Here is a 21,096-nt window from a genome sequence, read left to right on the forward strand (position 1 = left end):
AGTGTGTGGGACATAATTGCAGTGCTAAGGGATGACACAACAGATACATATATTTTCTTTTTCTTTTGTAAGACTAGGAGATGATTGAATTTAAAATGACTAGGGAATGATTGAATTTAAAATTCCACTCACTGTAAAAACAAACCTCATCAACAGAAGACTGGATATGTAACTTAGAAATCATACCTCCTGTTTCATTTTTACAGAGTTAAGTTACAGCAAAATACGGAAAAGTTGGGCTGCATGCTGTATTCCCTAATGAAAACATGCGGTTTGCTTCATTTAAAGTGCTTTTTTAATCTCTGTAGCTATCTCTGTAGCTGACTTTGCTAGTGAAGTGCTTTGAACTGGAGTGTACATTCCAAAGGGTGATTCTATTGTGGTAAACCAGACCTTCTGTAGTGAACTTCAGACACAGTCATCTTGTGTATAGTTAAAAGATCTAATAGAAAGTGCTAGCAAATTTCTTTTATAAGAATAAATCAAAATGAGAATATTCATATTACAAAATTTCTGTGCCAGAGTATAAACAGAAGAAATGAAGCGAAGATTAGTTTAATGTAGAATTGAAACTAGACATAGCACTGAACAGATAAAACTGATAGAAGACCTTCAAACGTACTGTTCAAGTACTGGATGTTTGGATCTTGATGCTCTGTAAATTACTTGACAGTATTTTCTACGTGGACAAGTGAAGAAATAAGGGATAATTTGCAAGTGATAGTAATGTCTGACATTTTAGTATCTAAGAATCTGGGCTCTATATGGTGGAGCATTACCCTTGTACCAAGGTCCAGCATGGTTGTTTTAATTGCTGCTATAATACTATTCTGTATTAAAAATTCCTCCTGCACCTGTGACTTGTGTTTTTAAAGCATTGCAAAGTTCCACCCCTGGATTTGAGCTCTTCTTTTGTTCTGGGAAAGCTCGGGTGTACTTCCCTTGCTCCATAAATGCCAAACTTTTTACAAGCTACCTTTGACCTACATTTGGTATTTTTTAGTCTTTTAAAGTATTATTGTGCTTTGTGTTTGCCGTTCTAGAATTTCTGTGGACATCATGAAAATTTCCCAAAGCACTGTGAGTTCTAAAGCTTTGACTTACTCACTAATCAATGACCCACTCATAATAATTAGATGGATGTTAAGGTTTGGAGTTGCAAAGTCACTTGGCTGCGGAATATTTTTACTGTTGCATACATTTAATGGCTTAATAAAAGTATTTTCAAATTATAAAAGGAAATAATAGTGCATCTTGGAAGACATCTTGGAGTTCTTTGAAATACTTTCTGTATACTGAACTAGTCTGGATAGTCTGAATCTGTCTGGATTGTGTAAACTCTTTCAGAAAGGTGCATGCAAGATGCTGGCCTTCCCTGCACAACTGAACTGTTTTTGTCTTCTGGGCCTACTCTGTTTGCACATTTCCTTTGTAACACTGTACAGCGTTTGCTCTCTTCCTTTTGAGACTTCAAGAAGGGTAATGGTTGAACATCAGTATGCTCCTGCTTTGCCTTGTATTTTTAGTTCAGGTTTTCTACCTGTGCAGCTAAATTAATGTAGTGAGTAAACATATTTTGCTTTTCCTTCTGAAGAGTGGAAGAGCATCATTGAATAGTTTATTATATTTGAAATGGAGGAGATTCTGCTGTAGAAGACTGTCAGAATCAAAGCCTTATCTATGATGGAAATAGAGTGGGTGAACTAAAATGCTTATCCGGACAGTTCAACAGTTATTTGTTAATTGTCCAAAATAACTGTGCTTTAAAGAGAAATGGTTGAGTCAAATTTAGATGTGTAAAAAAGGTCAAGCTGTTTTTCTGTAACAGAAAACTTCTGTTCAAAACTAACCTTCTAATTAACTAGCCTTCTAGTTAATGCTGAAGCAGCTAATTCACACTCTCATACAAGCTGAGGTAAACAATAGAAGCAAGCAGTTAGTCACTGTGGTAAGCAAATGAACACAAGTAATGCTCATTTCCTCACATTTGATGGTAGATGGAGCTGTGTTAAGAACAGAAGTGGCTGCGGAATATTCTTGCACCATGGTAATTAATTGCAAAAATTTTTAATTGAAAACTTCTGATGACAGCACTAGTTGCTACAAGCTATAGCTGCTGTAGTTGATATATCTGTGGATTGGGTATGCAAAAATTAGAACTTTTGAACCCTGCTGTTCTTCTAGAAGCTGAGTTTATCTACCACCTCTTCCTGTTTCTTTTTCTAAAGATTACTTAATTTAAACTGTATAATATTGTGATATACTGGTGTTTGCAGTATCTTCTTGTAGTGAACAGTACCAGAGATAGTGAGCTTAAAAAATGTTAGTTCAATAAGCTTATATTTCTTATAAGCTAAATGTTAATGGGATAAATAGGAAACTTGTTTTTATTCATTTTATAAACTCCCATGTTGAAAGAATGTTAAAAACCTGCGTGTTTCAGGGTCCTGTCAGAGTCGAGAATATCACTTTTCATTGAGGCAGGGTTATGTGTGTATGTGCGTTGTTCCTTCTGATGTCCTTAATGAGAATCATAGGTTAGCTTGTGATGTTACTGGTATTTGTTCAGAAAAGTATGGATGTATGTTGTCCTTTGTGGTCTATAAAATATAATCCTTGCTGCAAACACCTGGTGGCTTACTTACTTTGGCAGCATTTCCTCTGATTGTTACTTCTGCATAAACAAAACATTTAGGAAACTTGTTCAGGGTGCTGAAACAAATTAGTTAAGAGACTGGATCCTAGCAGGATTTAGTTTTTTAATATTAGGTAGTATAAGTTTTGCCCAACTACCTCAGTTTATCCAACTTTCACCTTTGGAAGGTAAATAGTTAATATCCTTTAAAAAATAGATTAATATTTCTTTCCCATGTCTTATTCCTTTCCCCTTGTCCCTTCATTTTCACCTGTCTTTAGGGCTTGAGTACTTTGCTCTGGGTAAGTTTCCAAGCTCTTTTCTCACTCCCATCCTCATTGAATCAAGAGTCTTTGCATGAACTCACCTAACTGCTTTATTTGTTGCAGCAGGCTGTATCACAAGGTATTGCCACTTGGTTGTCACAGTAGAACAATTTAATGCATCTTCTGGAAATTATTAGAGCCTTTCTAACCTGTTGGAAAGTCTTTAAAGGCATCTGCTCAGCTTCAAGCTATAATGATTAAACTGATTGCTAATAACAGTGTTGATGGCTATAATGTGGTGTTATAATATTCATCTGAAGCTGTTGTATGTCAGTGAGCAATACTAGGTGATAGTATTGGTTTTCTAGAAGAGAAACATTATTCTTGCAGTTGTTCTGCTACTGCAAGATTAGTGGAGGAGTGGGTAATGTTGTGGCTTTGTGTAAACTTGAAAAACTTTGCAGTGACACTAAGACAACCTGCCAACTGCCTTAGTCTTAATTTCCTTAATTATTCTTCAAATAAGCTTTCTTTTTAAAAGATAACGCTTTTTTCATCAGTGCATATTTTTCATGCACTTCTGTTTTACATCCATGTCAAGCTAAGTACCTGACTAGAACTCTAAAGGTAAATTATGTACAGGAAATCAATTTTCCTTCATTTTAGACTTCCTTTACTGTGACACTTTTGATTTTGAATTGTGCAAAAATGCTGTGACACTGCTATCTTTGATAGAAGCATTGGTCTTCAATCAAATGCATTCAGAAAATTCTAGAATGACTTCTTGTGAGATACGATGTCATTTCTTGATGCCCTGAATTTCAGAAAGATGCTGCAGATAAAACTGTTGTGGTCGTTGCAACATGTTTTGCTTATTCAGAGCAGTGGAATTTTAGCATTTTTCTGATATTTCATACACTTAATTTTTCTAGTAGTTCGCAAAAAAATGAGATGGCATGCCTGTTTTAGTACTGAGTTTTTTCCTGAAGCAAATATCATTAAGAGCTATTGTGTTTTTTAGAAAAGGGTTACCAATTTCTTCATTTAAATGAAAGAATTCATGCTGAGAAGGTTCCTGAGTTTACTCTGAAAGAGTCTATGGATGGGACAGAATGATAGTTAAGAAATTCAACATAGGGCACTTGACTGAAAAAGTAAATAAAATTACAAGTGTGTAATGCCTTGTATGCAGTTGGAAAAAGTTTACCCTGTTAATTCTGCTTTGATGCTTTCATTGCTGCTTGTAGCAATTGACTTGCTATTGTTTCATGTATTGGAATGTCACTGCTTATGCTAGCATGTTTGCCATTGCCATTTCACTGAATTGGAAAACAGTGCTCCATTCTTCTGATTTATAACACGTACCTAATATCTGAGCGTAATACAGGAATCCACAATTCTACTAGTAGTGGATTCTTACATTGTTTAGTTCCACTTTTTACCTGTCAGGGATACGAAGTTTTTTAGCTTAAAGCAGCTTTTTACTGAACATTGATAATTTTGAAGCTTATTATAATTTTCTCTAATGACTGCATATGTGTGTCTGTTTGCTAAATTTCAGTGCATAATTCTTGAAGTTCATGCTTAAGTCTTACTTACTGTTTTGTAAATCAGAAATTATGGATGCTTTCAGCCTGAGTGCGGAAAAACCCAAAGTACTCTTAAATTGGTATTTGTATAACTTGAATGTTGAGTTTCATGAAAAGTAAGCATATATCATGGAGGTATTCATTAGAAATCTGTGATACTAACTTCCATTTGTATACAGTCTAGTTGTAGACAGCATAAACTAAAACTGTAAGAGTTGAGAAAATGGGTTTTGAAAATCCTTGGTGAGAAACAATATAGTCAAGAAATTTCTTGTCTTAAATTGATTATTTATATTGGAAATGCTTTTTGAGTACTGCCTGTGCAGATGTCTGGCTTCATAATTATTTTTGATGAAAGCAGTAAGGAAAACAATGTTCTAGGCTTGATTTTATTTTGGCACTGATAAGACACTGAAACCTTATTGGTAAGATAAAGGATGCTGTGGTACTTGAGAAAAGAGCCTCATGTTTAATTTGCATTAATACTTAAAACTGACCTCCTATAGGGACAGTTCATACACTGTTTAGGCTGATTGTTGGATAATCTTAGGGTGTTGATGACTTAGTAAAAAATATTGGGAAGTTTATGTTAGAAGTAAAATGTAACTTCTGTTGCTCTGTTCTTTCAGGTACTTTGCAACTTTGGTTTTTTTGAGGCCATACATCTTCTTATGCCCCTTTTAAATGCCTAGATTGTTTGTAGGCAGTGCGAGGAATGAGTTGAGGCTTGCTGAAACTCTAGAAGAGGCAGTCCAAAATACTGCTGGGTTATTGGGTGAAGTGTATTTGCTGGGTTGGTGAGGACTGCCCAGTGGTTTGCCTCCAGGGTGCACACATGGTCTGATTGGCCGTGTGTTCAAACACACAGTGCCAGACAGAACTCCAGGGACCATGGTCCAAAGGCCATAAAAAGCTGTAGAGCCAAGGTTTAGGGTGTTGCAGAAAAGGTGACAGATACCTGTGGTAGAGGTGGGCTGAAGATGGCTGGGTGGAAACATGGTTCCAGTGTGCAGGTAACAAATTTATGAGATTGTGACTCAGTATGAACCTTTTTGAGATGCAGCCTGTGTGTTAGACTTAAAGCTTCTAGGTTCCTTTTTTTTTCTTCTAATAAAACTTAAGATGATTAAAAGGGGAATTTTAAAATCAAAATTGGAGAACAGATAAATATGGAGGTGTTTACAAGTCAGTTATGAATCCCTTCAGATAGGACAGGAGGCCAAGTTGAGGAAGGAAATAGAAAAGAGTACATCAGGTAAAATCCTGGGTGCAGTGCATGCAGTCAAACTATATTCAATTACAGTACCTTGTCAGCCAGAGTTGATGTTTAGCTCATCCAGCCTTGAATGCGAATTATAATACAGCATTTTTATGCTGGCAGAAAAAACAAGTCACTGGGATGCTAAAACATTTGTTCAAATTAAAGTGAGTATAGACATTTCTGACTAAATAGTTAGAGTGAAGAAAATCTTGAAGAGACAAGGTAAGTATTGAAACTGCTCTTTGCTCTTTTTTTTTTAGATGTTAGGTCTGAACAGATAACATAATTGCAATATTTTCAATCACATAAGTACTTCAGTCGTCATGCTAAGAAAGATGAGGCTGCAAAGAGGCACTCTTGAAAATGGTATTTGGTTATACATATGCGTTGTTGTTAAGATTTTTGAGCAGTTAGAATTCAGTAGAAGAGAAGCAGCTTCTGATCTACTCCGGAATAATATATGAAAGCTGGTTCTCAAAGAGTCTTATTTTGAAGATATATAATGGTGATGATGCAAATAGTTCATCCTTTCATTAACTTACAGAGAAGTAATTAAGGTCATAGATAGAAAACAAACAGGTGAACTGAACAGAGCGTGTAAAAGGAGTGTGTAAAAGGAGTTAGATGCTCAAAGAAAATGTATGCCAAAGAAAATGTATGCCAGAGAATCGTAAGAATTGTGAACTAAAACAGTGAAGTAGATTTCTGCCAAAAATTGGTAGGTCTCCCACATATGGGGATGTGAAAGTGTTAAATTATATATCAAATCTAAACTGGTAATGAGGTTGAGTAACAAGGCTTTTGAAGAACAAATGCGTAAAAAGTTGAGAACTATTTATTTTAAAGAAGCAGAAAACCTAGAATCACTTGTGTAATTAAATAATAATATAAGTATGTAAGGTTGTTCAAGAACACCCAGCTGGAATGTGAGACTACAACAGGTGAAGGAAGTCTTGCTTTCAGAGGAGTGGAGGATAGCAAAGTGAAGTTTATTCTGAAATCATTTCTGAAGTAACCATTTTGTCTATTGTATAGAATGATTAAAACCCAGGAAGACTAGAATGAACTGCTTTAAACCAAACATGTAACTAGCTAAACTTTAGGAGGAAGTGACATGGTTGTGTAGGAAAAGCCTGTATGTTAAAATTTGTAGGTATTTGAGTATGTAAGAAAGAATGGTGTGATCTGTGTATATCACCTCAATTGCATTTGGAAAATGTTATTTGCTAAGCATTCTTTCTATCATATGATATTCTCATACAATAAAGGTAATCTTATTGTTTAATAGCTATTTTGAAAAGCTGATGAACAAATAAAAATAGGTGATTATTCATCTAATGAAAGGAGTTGAATCTGATGCACCTCCTTTGGTGAGGTGCATCAGATTTCTTTAAAAAGTAAGTGAGGGAAGGGGACTAAGACAATTTGTCAAAACAAAAGCTGTTAGCAGTTTTCTAAGTCTCTCTGGCTGCTGCAGGTTGCAGAAGGATCTCATTGTAATAAAAGGCAAATAAAATTATGTATTAAGTCTGGTGTTAAAGTATGTATAAAGAATAATCTTAACTAATACATATTTGGTGATAATTTCTCAATTTAGCCATTACTTTGCATGAAGGTCTTTGAATTATTGTAGACTACTCTATAAAAATACCAGGTGAGTAGTCTTTGAAACAATGCATAAAAGAACTGATACTGTAACTTGTTTCTGTCTAGCTGCAGGCAGTTTTCCTTGCCCTACCTTAGAAATTCTACAGGAGAACTGAAGAAGCTAATACATAGAGGAGTGGGACTAAGATAATCAAAGATCTGAAACTACATAGAGAAGAAGTGAAATACACAATTTTCAGAAGTGATAACAAAAGACTATAGATATGTACTATATCTGTTTTCAGTTTTATACTAAGCAAAAGGTAGTGTCTTCAGCAATGGTTCTCTGCTTAATGATAACAGTTATTTCGTGGTGAAAAGGGGATTTTGTCTAGTAATTTCTTTTAACAGGAATAGGAAAACTCATTTTCTAAAACTCTGTAAACTGCCAGCGTTTTATTTTACATGAATATACGAGAAGTTAATGAAAAATGACAGGTCAGATGAACTTTGTCCTTTGGAAGAGAGATGAGCAAAGCAGTGTACGCTCCTATAGGTGTTGCTCTTTTGCCACAGTGCCTTTGCAGGCTGGATGGAACTTCAGCCAGGAAAAACATCTGCTAAAAATTGCTTATTTGTGTGGTCCAGTCTCCTAGTGGACCAAAGTACTTTGCTTTCCTTTGAATGTGCTGGAGATTGCATTCATTGTCTTTCTAAATATCAGCTATGTATATTGCTGATGTAAAACCTTTTTTTTTCATCACAACATAAATACATAACATAAATTACATACATAAATACACAACATAAAATAAGAGATGGGGAAAACCAACCATACCTTTCTGTGATGAGCTTAGTGTTTGGTTAGTGAATTTGTGTGAACCTGTTTATGCAAGTTGTACCTGATTTTGAACAGTACCTGTTGCCATACTGTAATTTTTAACTTCTGGAATATAACCTTGGGGAGACAACCTGTTCCAGAAAAACGTTTTCCAGTTGCAACAGTGTAGGTATAATCTCTGCAATCTTTTTCGTCCTCTGGAGCACATGTTACAATAAACAAATGCTGATGTTGGTGGGTTGGGACAAGTCCTGAGCTACATTCGTCTTCAAAATCACTGGGGTTTTTTGTTGTGGGTTTGTTTGTTTTTTCTTTTCCCCCCTACTCATGTATGTTTTGTGGCTTTTCTTCTTCTGTTTTTAACCTATAGGGATGCCTGCAGTCTGTAATCCAGGCATGGTACCAGTGGCAATACCACCTCCTGCGGTCAACCCTCAGCACCTGTGTAATGAAGAGGACCTGAAATCTATCCAGGACATGTTTCCCAACATGGACAGGGAAGTAATCCGCTCAGTGCTAGAAGCTCAGAGGGGGAACAAGGATGCAGCTATCAACTCCTTACTTCAGATGGCTGAAGAATCATAGATGCCCACTTCCTGTGTAGTCCCCGTCCTTGATGCCACTTATTTTTACTTGCCAAGCCAGGGATTTAGCTAGAGGAAGAATTTCCCAACAGCTTTCTGTTAGTGCATCGTGTGTGACAGATTATATCTCTTTTCTCCTTGGATGTTTGGATCTTTTTCTTTCTTTCTCTGTCTGTACATACTCAGTTTAGCTTATGTCTTACAATAGAGCAGTGAAGCATCTTTACTATCAGCTGTGCCCTGTGTGGCTGTATTCTGATGGGGTGGGGAATAATGCCGCTTTGTTTCTTTCTCTCCCCCTTTTCATAAACTTGCTCTTACAAAGTAACTATGCAGTACAGGATTTACTCATGTTCGTTAGATGGGGAAAAAAATCTTTCCGTGGAAGATTTGCTCTTTAAACACAACTGATCTGTTAAAAGTATTTAGGTTTCAGCAAGCAGCCTATTTTTGCCAGAAATTAAAGGAGAAACCCTTTCTTATCCTGTGGTGTTTAGTTATTACTGTGATATATTCACACCTTTTAGATGGAAGATGTTTAATTCAATAAGCTAAATTTCTTAGGTTCTGCTGTTGGTATTTGTAATGGGCATCTTCTATTCAATCTAGTCATTGGGCACCAAAGCAATATATCTTCTGGTGTGCATTTGGGGCTTTGTCCTCCCACATAGTGTTGTTATGTATCTGTAAAATCTTAGGAGGTAACTTTTAACTCATACAGTATGTATTGCTGTAGCAGAGAGCAGGACTAAGCCCTAATGTACTCCCACAGTTAATTGCACTCTAACTACGACTTCTGCATTCCCATGGCTATTTCAAAGGATAAGTGCAGAAGGAAAGATACTTATACCTGGAAAATTATTGAAGCCGTAAAGAATTATTTAAGATGTTATCTTACATTAAAAAAGCAAAAATCTACGATCTGGTTATAAGGCTTCTTTCTTAATACCTGTGTTTCAGCAAAGTTATTGCTTTACATTAGTGGGAAAATGATTGTATTTTTCCTGTAATAAGAAATAAGCATGAAAAGTAGCTTCAGGGTCTTAGAATGGCATTATGAATTGCTCAGTGACTTGTTAGACTACAGCTGCTGTAGTCAATTTATTATTATTTGATGCAGATGGAAATAAAATTCTTTGTGAGAGACAATTTAACATATCTGAGTTACAGTCTGATCCTCAGAGGAGGTGTTTGTATTTATTATTAGTGTAATTTTTTCAAATAAGAGTTGATTTTGGAGCTGCAGAATCATACAGTATGCACCAGTTACACCTGTTGGATGAATTTCTGCGGTGTCTGTTTTTGTAAAGTAATGCACTTTAAATAGTATGCACCAATTTATTTTTCCAGTGATGTGCAATGTTGCTGTTTTGTCTCTTTAATGTTTGATTTCAAATACTTTCTACAATAGCCATAGACCTTTATATTTTCAAGAGTTGAAATGAATGTACACTTGAAATCTAGGCTCTTGAGTGATTCATGAGAACATTAAAGCCAGGTTTGGAATAGGGAGTAATGACCCATATTCTCTTCTTCTCCATACTTTATTTCATGTCCTATGCTTAAAATATTTTCTTAATTATCTGATGGAAAGCTGATTTTACTTCCCCCCTTCCCCCCAAACTACATTCAAGTAGCCTTTAGATAGCACTGGCAGTAGAGCATGAATATTTTTTTTTATCATTAAAAGTAATTCTGAAACTTTTAAAATACAGCACCAAAAATCATCCCAGTTTCTGACCTTTTAAAGCTGTCTTTCATAATGTACAGTTTTATGTTTTGTTATGAATCCCTTAGCATCTTAAATTTCCCATTGAAAGCATAAGTGTCTTTAAACATCCTCCAACTGGATTTTGAATGATGAAATTCAAGGCTATAATTTCTGTGTGCTGTAGTTGTAGAACTGCCACACTTCTATTTTCTAAAATTAAATGGGTATTCTTCAAGAAACTGGTCTTGCCCCTTCCCTACAGTCATCGTAAATTTTGTGAATGAGTAGGTGTAGAGGCATTAGGTCTTCATAGCACAGTGTTTTGTGACACCATGACCCAAAAGGATGAATGTTGGTAAGGATTTAATGCTTAGATACCTCCAGGAAGAGTCCTGTGCTCTAACTTTTACAAGACAGCATGAATTGCTAGGGATGGACAATTCAGGGAAAATGTACATATTTAAATTTTTATATTAAAACGGTGGGATTCATAATACAGCTTTTCGTAAAAGCAAGTGGTCATGGTTCATCTTAATGGCTGGTAAATTGTACTGCATCCTATTACAACTCCATTTCAAGCACAGAACAAAACCACCTTACAGTCCTAACTGCCAGGAGGGGTAAGTGCAAAAGTTAAGCTAGCCAGGTTTATTCATAAACTGGGCTCTGGCCCTCTGAGGGAGACTCCTGTTCTTAGATATATTTTTGGTGTGTATTTTTTTCCTAGGCAAATGTTACGCAAAACAGGGTACACGTATGTGTTGAAAATTGGATATGTAGGAGCAATATAGCCAGTAGATGTATTTCATTATCTTACACTATACTTAAATATTGCTCTGTGGATTTGTCTTTATTTAATTAAGCATTAGAAATGAAACTCTTACATCAAGATGTACTACTTTCTCTTGTTAAAAAGAACAAAATCATAAGCCTGCTCAGCTTTTCAGCATACGTATCCAATTTCCAGTTAAGCTGTTTTTTGTTAGGTTTGAATTGGAGAGAGATGAAAAAAGGCAGGGAGTGTTTACTGACTTCAGGGTCTGTGAAATTAAGATGTTGTAACTGAAAGTCTGTTTCTTTCTTTAAAACAAACAAATCGTCAGTCATGATTGTAGCTTTTGAGGAAATGCTAATGGGGTGCGTTTGATGCTGCTCCTCTGCTCAACAGCTTCCAGCAGCTTGGAGCCAAAGCCAGCTGTATAAGACAGGCATCTGCTAACAGTTAGTGCTCTCAGTATAGTGTGAGTCCTGCCGAGAGCCTCAGCTTGCTAAAGGTAGGAACATTTTTTGTCTAGCTAGATCCTTGCAACTTCTCTACTGCTCTTTGCATCTGCTGATGGTACTGAATGGGTTTTTTTCCCCCTTATAAACGTTATGCCTGTTTGGTTGATATGTAATACCGTACAGAGGATGTTTTTTGCTGTAATTATTCTGAAGACATTGTTTCTCTGTATTGGGGTCCAGTGTCCAAATATGTTTCTTGCACTCTAAAGTACATTAACTTTTTCATTCTAATTTAATAAATGTATCATCTGAATGAAAGTGTATTATGTCTCTGTTGGAGAGCACCACAATGCGAGTCTTTGTCTATGGACCAATCTGGAATTCACACTATCAGTTACTGTCTTTTTTTCAGTGTTGAACATTGGTTGGCCAATTACACTTAATGTGACTGTCTGGTGGGAATAGTAACAGTAAATGCTCAAAAGTACTTTGAGAATTCCTCTACAGGTAGGTGCCTCTTTCTGACTCTTCTACGGGCTACTTTCTCACGGAAATATTCCGGTGTTGCCGGTCTGGAGGACAGAAGGAGTGACACTGCATTGTTTGAAGGACAGCAGCACTGGAGGGAGGAGGGAAGAACAGTGTGTGGGTATGGAAGGAATGCTGCAGTGTGAAGGATTGAGGACTCTGGATGAGAGTGGTGTCCAAGTGAAGAGTTACGAAATAGACCTTGTGTGCTATTCCAGTTACAGAAAGAGCTGCCTTTATCTGCTAATATATTGTAAATGAATTTGAAAGATTTGGTTTGCATAGCCATCTCTTTCTACTACTGTGGTGGCAAAGCTATCTGGGGCCCTCTTTCTCACTTAACAGCATTACCATGCTCAGTGATAATTGTGATTATTAACCAACTGCTAGTCTGAAGTACTACTGTATTACCAAGCTAACATTTTGGGGTTTGCTATCCATTCATAGTGTGGGGTGTTTTTCTAATCAAGAGTTAATTATTTTTAACAAGTGGTAGTTGAGAAGAATCTTTCGCAGCTGAATTTTCTTTATTTCCTTAATGTATTGAGTACCTACTAGGAAATAAAACTGTTCAAATTGTGCTTTTTTTCTAGCCCTTGAGTATCAGTTTCTATCCCAATTTGTCTTCAAAGGTTACAGTTTGCTTTCACATTTCTCCATTTTGCTGTGAGAGATAGGAAGAGCGAGAATAAGTTTACTTTAAATGAAGGTAGATGTTCTTGTGGCTGCTGAAGCATCTGTTCAGTATTTTGTATTTTTATTACCTTTTTCATTTCAGAATTAGTGTTGATGTGTGGGGGTGTAAAGAGAAGTCAGTGTATTTTGTATTATTAAAACATTTCAGAACATCAGTGTGCGCAGGGTCTCTAGGAGAAATACAAATATGTTTTTTCTTAGAATAAAAAGGAAAAAGGAAAACCTGTATTAGCAATCTTCTCTGTAGTTTTGAGTTGTAGCCTACTGAAGACTTGAGCTTTCTCTTCTAGATCCTCAGGAAGCTTAGTCAGAAACCCAAGTTAATCTGTTTTCATGCAGCAGTATATTTTAGAAGTATTTTCTTTACTATCTTACCAAAAAGCATAATTGATTTTGTAAGAACAAACAGACTATACTTAGGCTGTACCATAACTTTTGAAGGAAAATTTGCATATAAACTGGAAAAGTGAATTTATGGAAAGCAAGTAGATTGAAAATTATCTTAGCTACATTAGTGTTTCCATGGGTGGGAGAACTATGAAAGTATTACTCTTTGAAGTATTCAAAGAGTTCACTTAAAACATGTTTTTAAAACATTTCAGCATACTAGATAAAAATGGACAACTTTTATAAATTTAATATATTTATCATTGAAAGAGAATGAAGGATGATTCAATTCATTTTAAAATTATCTCCAATTATAAAACAACCCCAGTGAGTGAAAAAGTACATTTTGTATGTCTCTGCTGTCAGTGTTTCTTTATGGATTTTCAGGAACTTAAAACTCACAGGACAATGTTTTTCTGCCTTAAATTTGTAACCTCTGTAGTAGTCATCAGCTGAATGTGGAGTATTCAGGTTGATTTGAAATGCTTAATGCTATTTTTAAAATTGTTCTCTTAAGTAGTTGTAAAAGAGTACGTAATGGGGGGAATCGTGCCAAATTCCTGCCTGGTACAGCCGGGACACTGCTCTGTGATTACCTCACATTCCCGGGTGCCCTTGTGTAACAGGTACAAGGCTCTGCGAGTGGAAACCAAACCTTGAGGACAGTGGTTCATCTGTGTTGGAACTCACCAAGGTTAAGTTCCCTTCTGCACTCTGTCTAAACTGCTTCCAGAAAGCAAGCAAGCAGGAGGAGGTACTGGCATAGGAGACCCTCCAGTGAGGGGAACAGAAGTCCAAGTTCCTGGCAAGGCCCACTTCTTAGGGAAGTCTTCTGCTTCCCTGAGGCCTGGGTTAGAGATGTGATGAGGAAACTTTCAGATCTCGTACAGCCCTTAGATTATTACCCATTATTGCTTTCTCATGTAGGCAACGATGAAGTTTGAAATATGAAGGCCAGGGATGATCAGAAGGGATTTCAGGGCCTTGGGACACCTGGTTACTATGGGAGCAGGAGCATGAGTAGTGTTCTCCTTTATCCTTCCAGTTGCAGGGAATGGTGATGGAAGAAACAAGAAGAACCAACAGGTCAACACTGGTGGCAACAGCTGGGGTACACCTGTCTTAAATGGAGAAAAGGCTCTTTGTACAGGGGTGCAGTGCTCATTGAAAGAGCTTTAAAATGGATTGAAGGGGAAAAGGGCTAAACCCAGGCTTGCTGGACGTAAGCCTGGTGGCCACACAGCAGTGTTTGAGGGATGGAGTGGCAGCAAGATCCTTCACATTGCTCCATGATGTGTGAGTATGCTGGAGCACATTTGAAATACGTACAATGCACACAGTATGAGGAACAAACTAAAGGAGCTGGAAGTGAGCAAGTAAGAGGGGTTTTTTCATCTTTGTACCTCTTATGGTAGTGGGAAGAGCTATCTGAACATGGGTGAGGGAATTTTACCTAGTCCAGGAAGAGGGCTGTATTCCCAAATCCTGCTAGAGAATGTACCCTTCTGAGTCAGAAAACTTCTGATGGCATTCATTGGACTCTCTGTCATTTAGATAATGAAGATGGGTATTGGACAGTCAGTGTAATTGAAAAGTACTGAAAGTTTTATTGATCAAATAAAACAGCTTTGTCCCTGTCACTGAGATGTGTTAGGACCATTATGTCTATAAAAAGTATATGCAATAAAGCTTCCCCTAGGATCAAGAAGTGCAATGTAGCTGCAGTGGTTTCTTGCTTTATTTTTTAGATCCCTTAATTCTTTTTTACCTCAAATACAGGATTTATGATCAAGTATCTGTTTGCATATTTCTCTAAGTTACACAGGGTATTTTGCACAGTCATCTGTTTTTACTCTTCAATACTGTAACACTTTAAAAAAAAGCCCCAAACACTACAATTTAATTGACTGGTTTTTAATTATTTTTACAAGTAAGAAATGAAAAAAGAATGTTAAAGAAGGAGCACAAGTTACTCTGGGGAAGACATCATTCCAGCTTTCCTAGGGTCTCTGCTTTCTTTTTCCAATGATCATATCTTCAGCTGAGTTGCCATTGGGAACCAATTGATACAGCCTGTTGCAGTTGGGAGCCATATTTTACAGATTGTTGAATTTGGGAGTCACTTTCTGCAGAGGTTTCTGAAGAGCAAGCGTTCACACAGTGGCAGTTTTCCACGTAGAGATAGTTGTAATTTATGCTGGTTCCATTTCGGCAAGTCAGGGTCACCTCTCTTGTTTGGGTTCTGAGTTCCTGGCAGCAACCACACGTGTGTTCCATCTGGTTTGCTTCAACAGAGTACCTGTGTTCCACCAGGAAAAAAGAAATGCATGTCAGTAAAAACTGACAGAACCCCCTCAGTGATTTTTGTTTTGCAAGGGTTTGGTTTGGTTTTGGTTTTTTTTTTTTTTTTTTTTTTTTTTACATTCTCTTTTCCTCCATCTCGTTTGCACTTATGAGTGTGATTTTTGTTACCTCTGTCTACAACAGTGGAACTTTTCTTGCTTCCATTGAATCTGATTCAATTCAGTGGAATCATATAAACACATTAACTTCATTGCTATTCTGTGATCACAGAATCACATAGGTTAGAACAGACCTTTCAGATCTAAGCATTAACCCAGCACTGCAAAAGCTCTTTCAATGAGCACTGCACCCCTGTACAAAGAGCCTTTTCTCCATTTAAGACAGGTGTACCCCAGCTGTTGCCACCAGTATTGATCTGTTGGTTCTTCTTGTTTCTTCCATCACCATTCCCTGCAACTGGAAGGATAAAGGAGAACACTACTCATGCTCCTGCTCCCATAGTAACCAGGTGTCCCAAGGCCCTGAAATCCCTTCTGATCATCCCTGGCCTTCATATTTCAAACTTCATCGTTGCCTACATGAGAAAGCAATAATGGGTAATAATCTAAGGGCTGTACGAGATCTGAAAGTTTCCTCATCACATCTCTAACCCAGGCCTCAGGGAAGCAGAAGACTTCCCTAAGAAGTGGGCCTTGCCAGGAACTTGGACTTCTGTTCCCCTCACTGGAGGGTCTCCTATGCCAGTACCTCCTCCTGCTTGCTTGCTTTCTGGAAGCAGTTTAGACAGAGTGCAGAAGTCTAAGCATTAAAATCCACCACTAAACCATATCTCTTAAGTGCCACACCTGCATATCTTTTAAATACTTGCAGGGATGGTGACTCAACTGCTTCCCTGGGCAACTGCTCCAGTGCTTGACAACCATTAAAGTGAAGAAATATTTCCTAATATCCAATCTAAACCCCTCCTGGTGCAACCTGAAGCCATTTCCTCTCACCCTGTCACTTAGTACCTGGGAGAAGAGATCAACCCCCACCTCACTACATCCTCCTTTGAGGCAGTTGTAGAGCATGAAGGTCTCCCCTGAGCCTCCTTTTCTCCATGTTAAACACCTCCCACTCCTTCATCTAGTCTTCAAGACTTGTGCTCCAGGCCCTTCCCCAGCACTGCTGCCCTTCTCCGGACATGCTCCAGCACCTCAATGTCTTTCTTTCAGTGGGAGGCCCAGAACTAAACACAGGACTCAAGGTGTGGCCTCACAGGGCCACATACAGGTTATTGTCCTGGTCCTGCTGGCCACACAATTGCTGATACAGCCCAGGATGCTCCTGGTTTTGGCCAGATGGGCATTGCTGGCTCATGTTCAGCTGCTGTCACCAGCACCCCCAGGTGATGTTGTGCTGGGCACCTTCCCAGTCCCTCTGCCCCAGCCTGTATCACTGTCTGGGGTTGTGACCAAAGGGCCCAGCATTTGGCCTAATTAAACCTCGTACAATTGGCCTCGGCCCATCAATCCAACCTGTCCAGATCCCTCCACAGAGCCTTCCTGCCCTGCAGCAGATCAACACTAACACCCATCTTGGTGCTACTTGCAAATTCACTGAAGGAGCACTTGATCCCCTTGTCCAGATCATTGATAAAGAGACAAAACAGGACTGGCTGCAATACTGGGCCCCAGGGAGCACCACTGGTGACTGGCCCCCAGCTGGAGGTAATTCCACTCAACACTGCTCTCTGGGCCTGGCCATCCAGCCGGTTTTTCACACAGTGAACAGGTCACCTGTCCAAGCTATGAGCTCCCAGCTTTTCCAGGAGTATGCTGTGGGAAATGCTGTGAAAGGCTTTCCAAAAGTCCGGGTAGACAATATCCACAGTCTTTTCCTCATCCCCTAAGTGAGTCACACTGTCATAGGAGATCAGGTTGGTCAAGCAGCAGCTGCCTTTCCCCAACCCATGCTAGCTGGGCCTGATCCCCTGTTTACCCTGTATGTACTCTGTGATCACACTCAAGGTAATCTGCTCCGTGTCCTTCCCTGGCACCAAGGTCAGGCTGACAGGCCTGTAGTTCCCTGGATCCTCTCTCCAACCTTTCTTTTAGATGGGCATCTCATTTGCTGACCTCCAGTCAACCAGGACCTCCATGGTTTACCAGATTGCTGACAAATGATTGAAAGTGGCTTGGTGAGCATTTTCTCCAGCTCTCTCAGTACCCTTGGGTGATAAATTAACATGATAGACCAGTATAAAGGAAGCCATAGAGATGTTAAATTAATTTTTAGAACTTACACTGAGGAGCCAGGACAAGTTCCTTCACAATATGACAGCTCAACAGGTTCAGAAGACTCACAGTCAGCATGATGTATCACAGTTTTCTTGCTGTAAGGCCTGCAGTTTTTAGCTTCATAAAAAGAGGGGAGGAGAGAAAATATATTTCAGTTCTCTAGTTCAGAACTAAAGGAATGCTAAACCAGTTTGAAAGTGCTTGATGTCTGATTACTGAGAATCTACAGTATGTGGTGGGGTGGGTACCGTGTAATTTATATGGAGTTGTCAGATTATTCTTTGATTTCAGCTGTAAAGTGCCGTTGGAAGGTAATGCAGAGGCCTGAGCATTGCTGGTTTGATTTGTGGTATTCAGTATCAGGAAAAAAAATTGCATTTTTCTTTTGAATAAATAGTGAAACACAGGGTCTTCCTTAATAGACTATGTGAAAACAGGGTGAGTGAAGCATCCATCCATCCACTCAAAGATAGTTACAAGTTGAACAGAGTGCTCTTCCGGCAGAACACATAAACACAGCATTACTTACGTTTACATATTTTGCAGCAGCCATCAGGAGTAGTCTCTGCTTCATCCTTTGTAAAAGTAAAGAAGGATTTGTATTAGTGCACAGATTACAATCATGAGTAAGAATATGAGTTAGCAGTACTGAGACTGGGCAGAAGGCTTCTCTGTGATGAATCCTGAATGAAACAATGGATGACTTACTGTCCTCACCATGGGAGTCTTGAATCTTTGTAGCCTCATAAAAAAATACTATGCTTTTCTTATTATTAATCACAGAGCAAGCCTAGTTTCATTCTTAAGACATTCCTGCAACTTCAGTGAAAGTGACTTGTTGTATTCTTTCTTGTCCCTTCTTGTTCATTCAAACTGAATTCAGTCAGTGAAAAATTGATTACAACTTACAGGATCGCACTCTCCGGGGTCGTACTCAGGGCATACTTTTTTAATTTGGACTGCAACAAACTGATCTTCAATTTTTTCACATTTGTAATGGCTGCATTGATCGAGTGGCAGGATCTCATTAACCTAAAATTTTATAAGAAAAGCAAAAGTTTTTTTTTTTTCATTGTGATCGAGTAAATCAGAGCTCATTAAGTTCTCACTCCTCAAAGATTCTCAGATGCTTCTGAACTTCTTTCAAGTGGCAAAAATGAAGTTCTGCAAACTGTACCTAGCTTGAAAGTTTAAATCCTGGCTCTGAACACTTAGACCATAAATCAGAAACCATTGCTCCATTAGCCACAAAAATCAAGAATTTGATTCCAAATAATGTTCAACTCAGAAAACTGACACATTGTTTTTCAGAGTAATTTCAGTATTTTATCTTTACTAGTAAGGGACATGAGCTGACTCCTAGCTGTTCTAACTTGCATGGGCTAACAGGTCTGAAAATGAAAGGAATACTTACCTTGAACTCTTGAACAGTGTGGTTACTGAGTTTGACTTTGCAAGCTACTTCAATACACTTCCCGCAGCACTCTCCTTCCTCAGTCATGTATTGGTAACCCTACTCGGAAAGAGAGGAAGAAGAAAGTATGTTTAGTTGGTGATGGAGAATTCTGGTCTTGCTGTAGCTGACTGGCAGCCTAGAGAACCTGAACTCACCAGCGGGCAAGAGGTGTCACACGGAGCTGTTTCACAATGGATAATGTTTGTGTTAGTCTCTGGGTCTTTCTCAGAACTGCAGGTACACTTCTGACATGAATCGATTAGTACTGACTTTCCAACCTGTAAGACAGAAAAAAACCCCCAAAAAACATTCAAATGCCAACACTTTCTATATAATATAAAGGCAGAGTTGAAAGCATTGCTGAGAACCACTAAGGTTGCTGAAATGCAAGTGTGACTGAGTTCTCAAATTCTCTTTGAACACAGAGTTTTTTGGCTTCATGCCTTGCAGGAAAGCTCATATTAAGAGGAAACTAAATGAAGCAATGTAAAAAGGGAGCAGTAAATTAATGAAATTAAGATGGGTTTGTACTGTCTAGTTATTTTACCAGCTCCATTTAAGAATATTTTTTCTCTATAAGTTATGTTCAGTGGTTGTAAAACAATTATGATTTAAAAACAGAAATTAAAATAAGCCTTTATATATGCAGATACATAAGCAGAGATATACATTTACATACGGATTTTAGTCTTTCTGAAGTATATCCCCAAAGGCTCCAGCACTAATATTTAAATTATGAGTTAATGACCTAAGTACCAATTTTAGCAAAAAGGTTTAGGTATTAATTAAATAAAAAATGTTCGCTTTGTTTTTTTAAGGTTCTCTGGGCTTATTTCAAAGAGCAATTGAGTTTGGGCTATTCATCAAACTGTCTGGAAAAGTCATTAATTACAGAAGTGGGAGGAAGCTTAAAAAGAAAGTACATCACTAAAAATGGTACATTCATTTTTTATGTTACATGTTGAGGAGCACTTCTGTGACAAATTTGATTTTGACATTAAAATACCCAAACAACTTCCAGTTAAGGGCTAGAGAGAAAAAAAAAACCCAAACCCCAAAAAACATGTACTGGGAAAAGAACTTTCTCGAAGACTTATTTTGGTAGAAAGGATGTACTTTTCAATTCCAGCAATATACTGCTGTATCATTCTCACCGTGTGCAGTGTTCCGTTAATCACACAGACACCAGGTATTGGTTCTGAAAAACAAAACAAAAAATTAATTCCAGAATAACTTAAATTGTGAGACTTCCTGAGAAGTCAAGATGTTTTCAGGTGTTTTTAGTAACACAGAGAGTACGGAAAACTTTCATTCAATCCCCCTACATGCTTAGACTTCATATGTAGTGTAGTTGAATGTTTAAATAAAGTTTCATCATTAAAACTAGCTGGAAGAGTTGGAGAGGAATGGCTTCAAACTCAAGCTATGCCTGAAAAATCCCTTTTTTGCCCTTTCAATATCTGGTTCAGTTCAAATTAAATTAGTTGTTTTCTCTGAACCCTAGGAGTCCAAAGATGCTTCAGTTATTGATTCTTTATGACCTTTCAGAACATGGCTTGTACGGAAGATTGACTCTGTGGAAGAAGGTATTCCTACTGTGGTAATATAAATTTGACAACATGGCAGAACCCATTTATGTCTTTCACAGAACTGCTTCAAACTTGCCTGTTCCTTTGTTTTGACTTTTCTTTTTCAGGCATAATTTATGGGTACTTTTTTTTTTTTTTCTTTTGCACAAGTATATGTAC

General features: G+C 37.8%; 2 protein-coding genes across 2 annotated transcripts in view; one reads left to right on the forward strand and one right to left on the reverse strand.

Moving 5' to 3' along the window:
- Nucleotides 1-12,807, forward strand: part of TOLLIP (toll interacting protein) — a 23,109-nt gene extending 10,302 nt beyond the window's left edge. Inside the window, exons 6-7 of the mRNA XM_017726571.1 lie at nucleotides 2,917-2,937; nucleotides 8,550-12,807. Coding sequence (XP_017582060.1) covers nucleotides 2,917-2,937; nucleotides 8,550-8,764 — 236 coding nt within the window. The 3' untranslated portion in view covers nucleotides 8,765-12,807. The remainder of the gene's footprint in view (nucleotides 1-2,916; nucleotides 2,938-8,549) is intronic.
- Nucleotides 12,808-16,593: 3,786 nt separating this feature from the next.
- Nucleotides 16,594-21,078, reverse strand: LOC108444796 (mucin-5B-like). The gene is made up of 4 exons (XM_017726644.1): nucleotides 19,307-21,078; nucleotides 18,802-18,924; nucleotides 18,422-18,467; nucleotides 16,594-18,009 (listed from the first exon to the last, which is right to left on the reverse strand). Exons 1-4 carry the CDS (start codon nucleotides 19,391-19,393, stop codon nucleotides 17,894-17,896), a joined length of 372 nt encoding a protein of 123 aa, XP_017582133.1. The 5' UTR covers nucleotides 19,394-21,078; the 3' UTR covers nucleotides 16,594-17,893.
- Nucleotides 21,079-21,096: the final 18 nt, after the last annotated feature.

The sequence above is a fragment of the Corvus brachyrhynchos genome, unplaced genomic scaffold (genome assembly GCF_000691975.1).
Source record: "Corvus brachyrhynchos isolate BGI_N302 unplaced genomic scaffold, ASM69197v1 scaffold62, whole genome shotgun sequence".
Taxonomy (NCBI): Eukaryota; Metazoa; Chordata; class Aves; order Passeriformes; family Corvidae; genus Corvus; species Corvus brachyrhynchos.

Coding starts and splice junctions, on each gene's coding strand:
- LOC108444796 (XM_017726644.1), bottom strand. CDS start 19,393: ATGACTGAGGAAGGAGAGTGCTGCGGGAAGTGTATTGAAGTAGCTTGC. Junction 18,925..19,306: donor ACACTGTTCAAGAGTTCAAG/GTAAGTATTCCT, acceptor ATAAAATTTTAG/GTTAATGAGATCCTGCCACT. Junction 18,468..18,801: donor ACCCCGGAGAGTGCGATCCT/GTAAGTTGTAAT, acceptor ACTTTTACAAAG/GATGAAGCAGAGACTACTCC.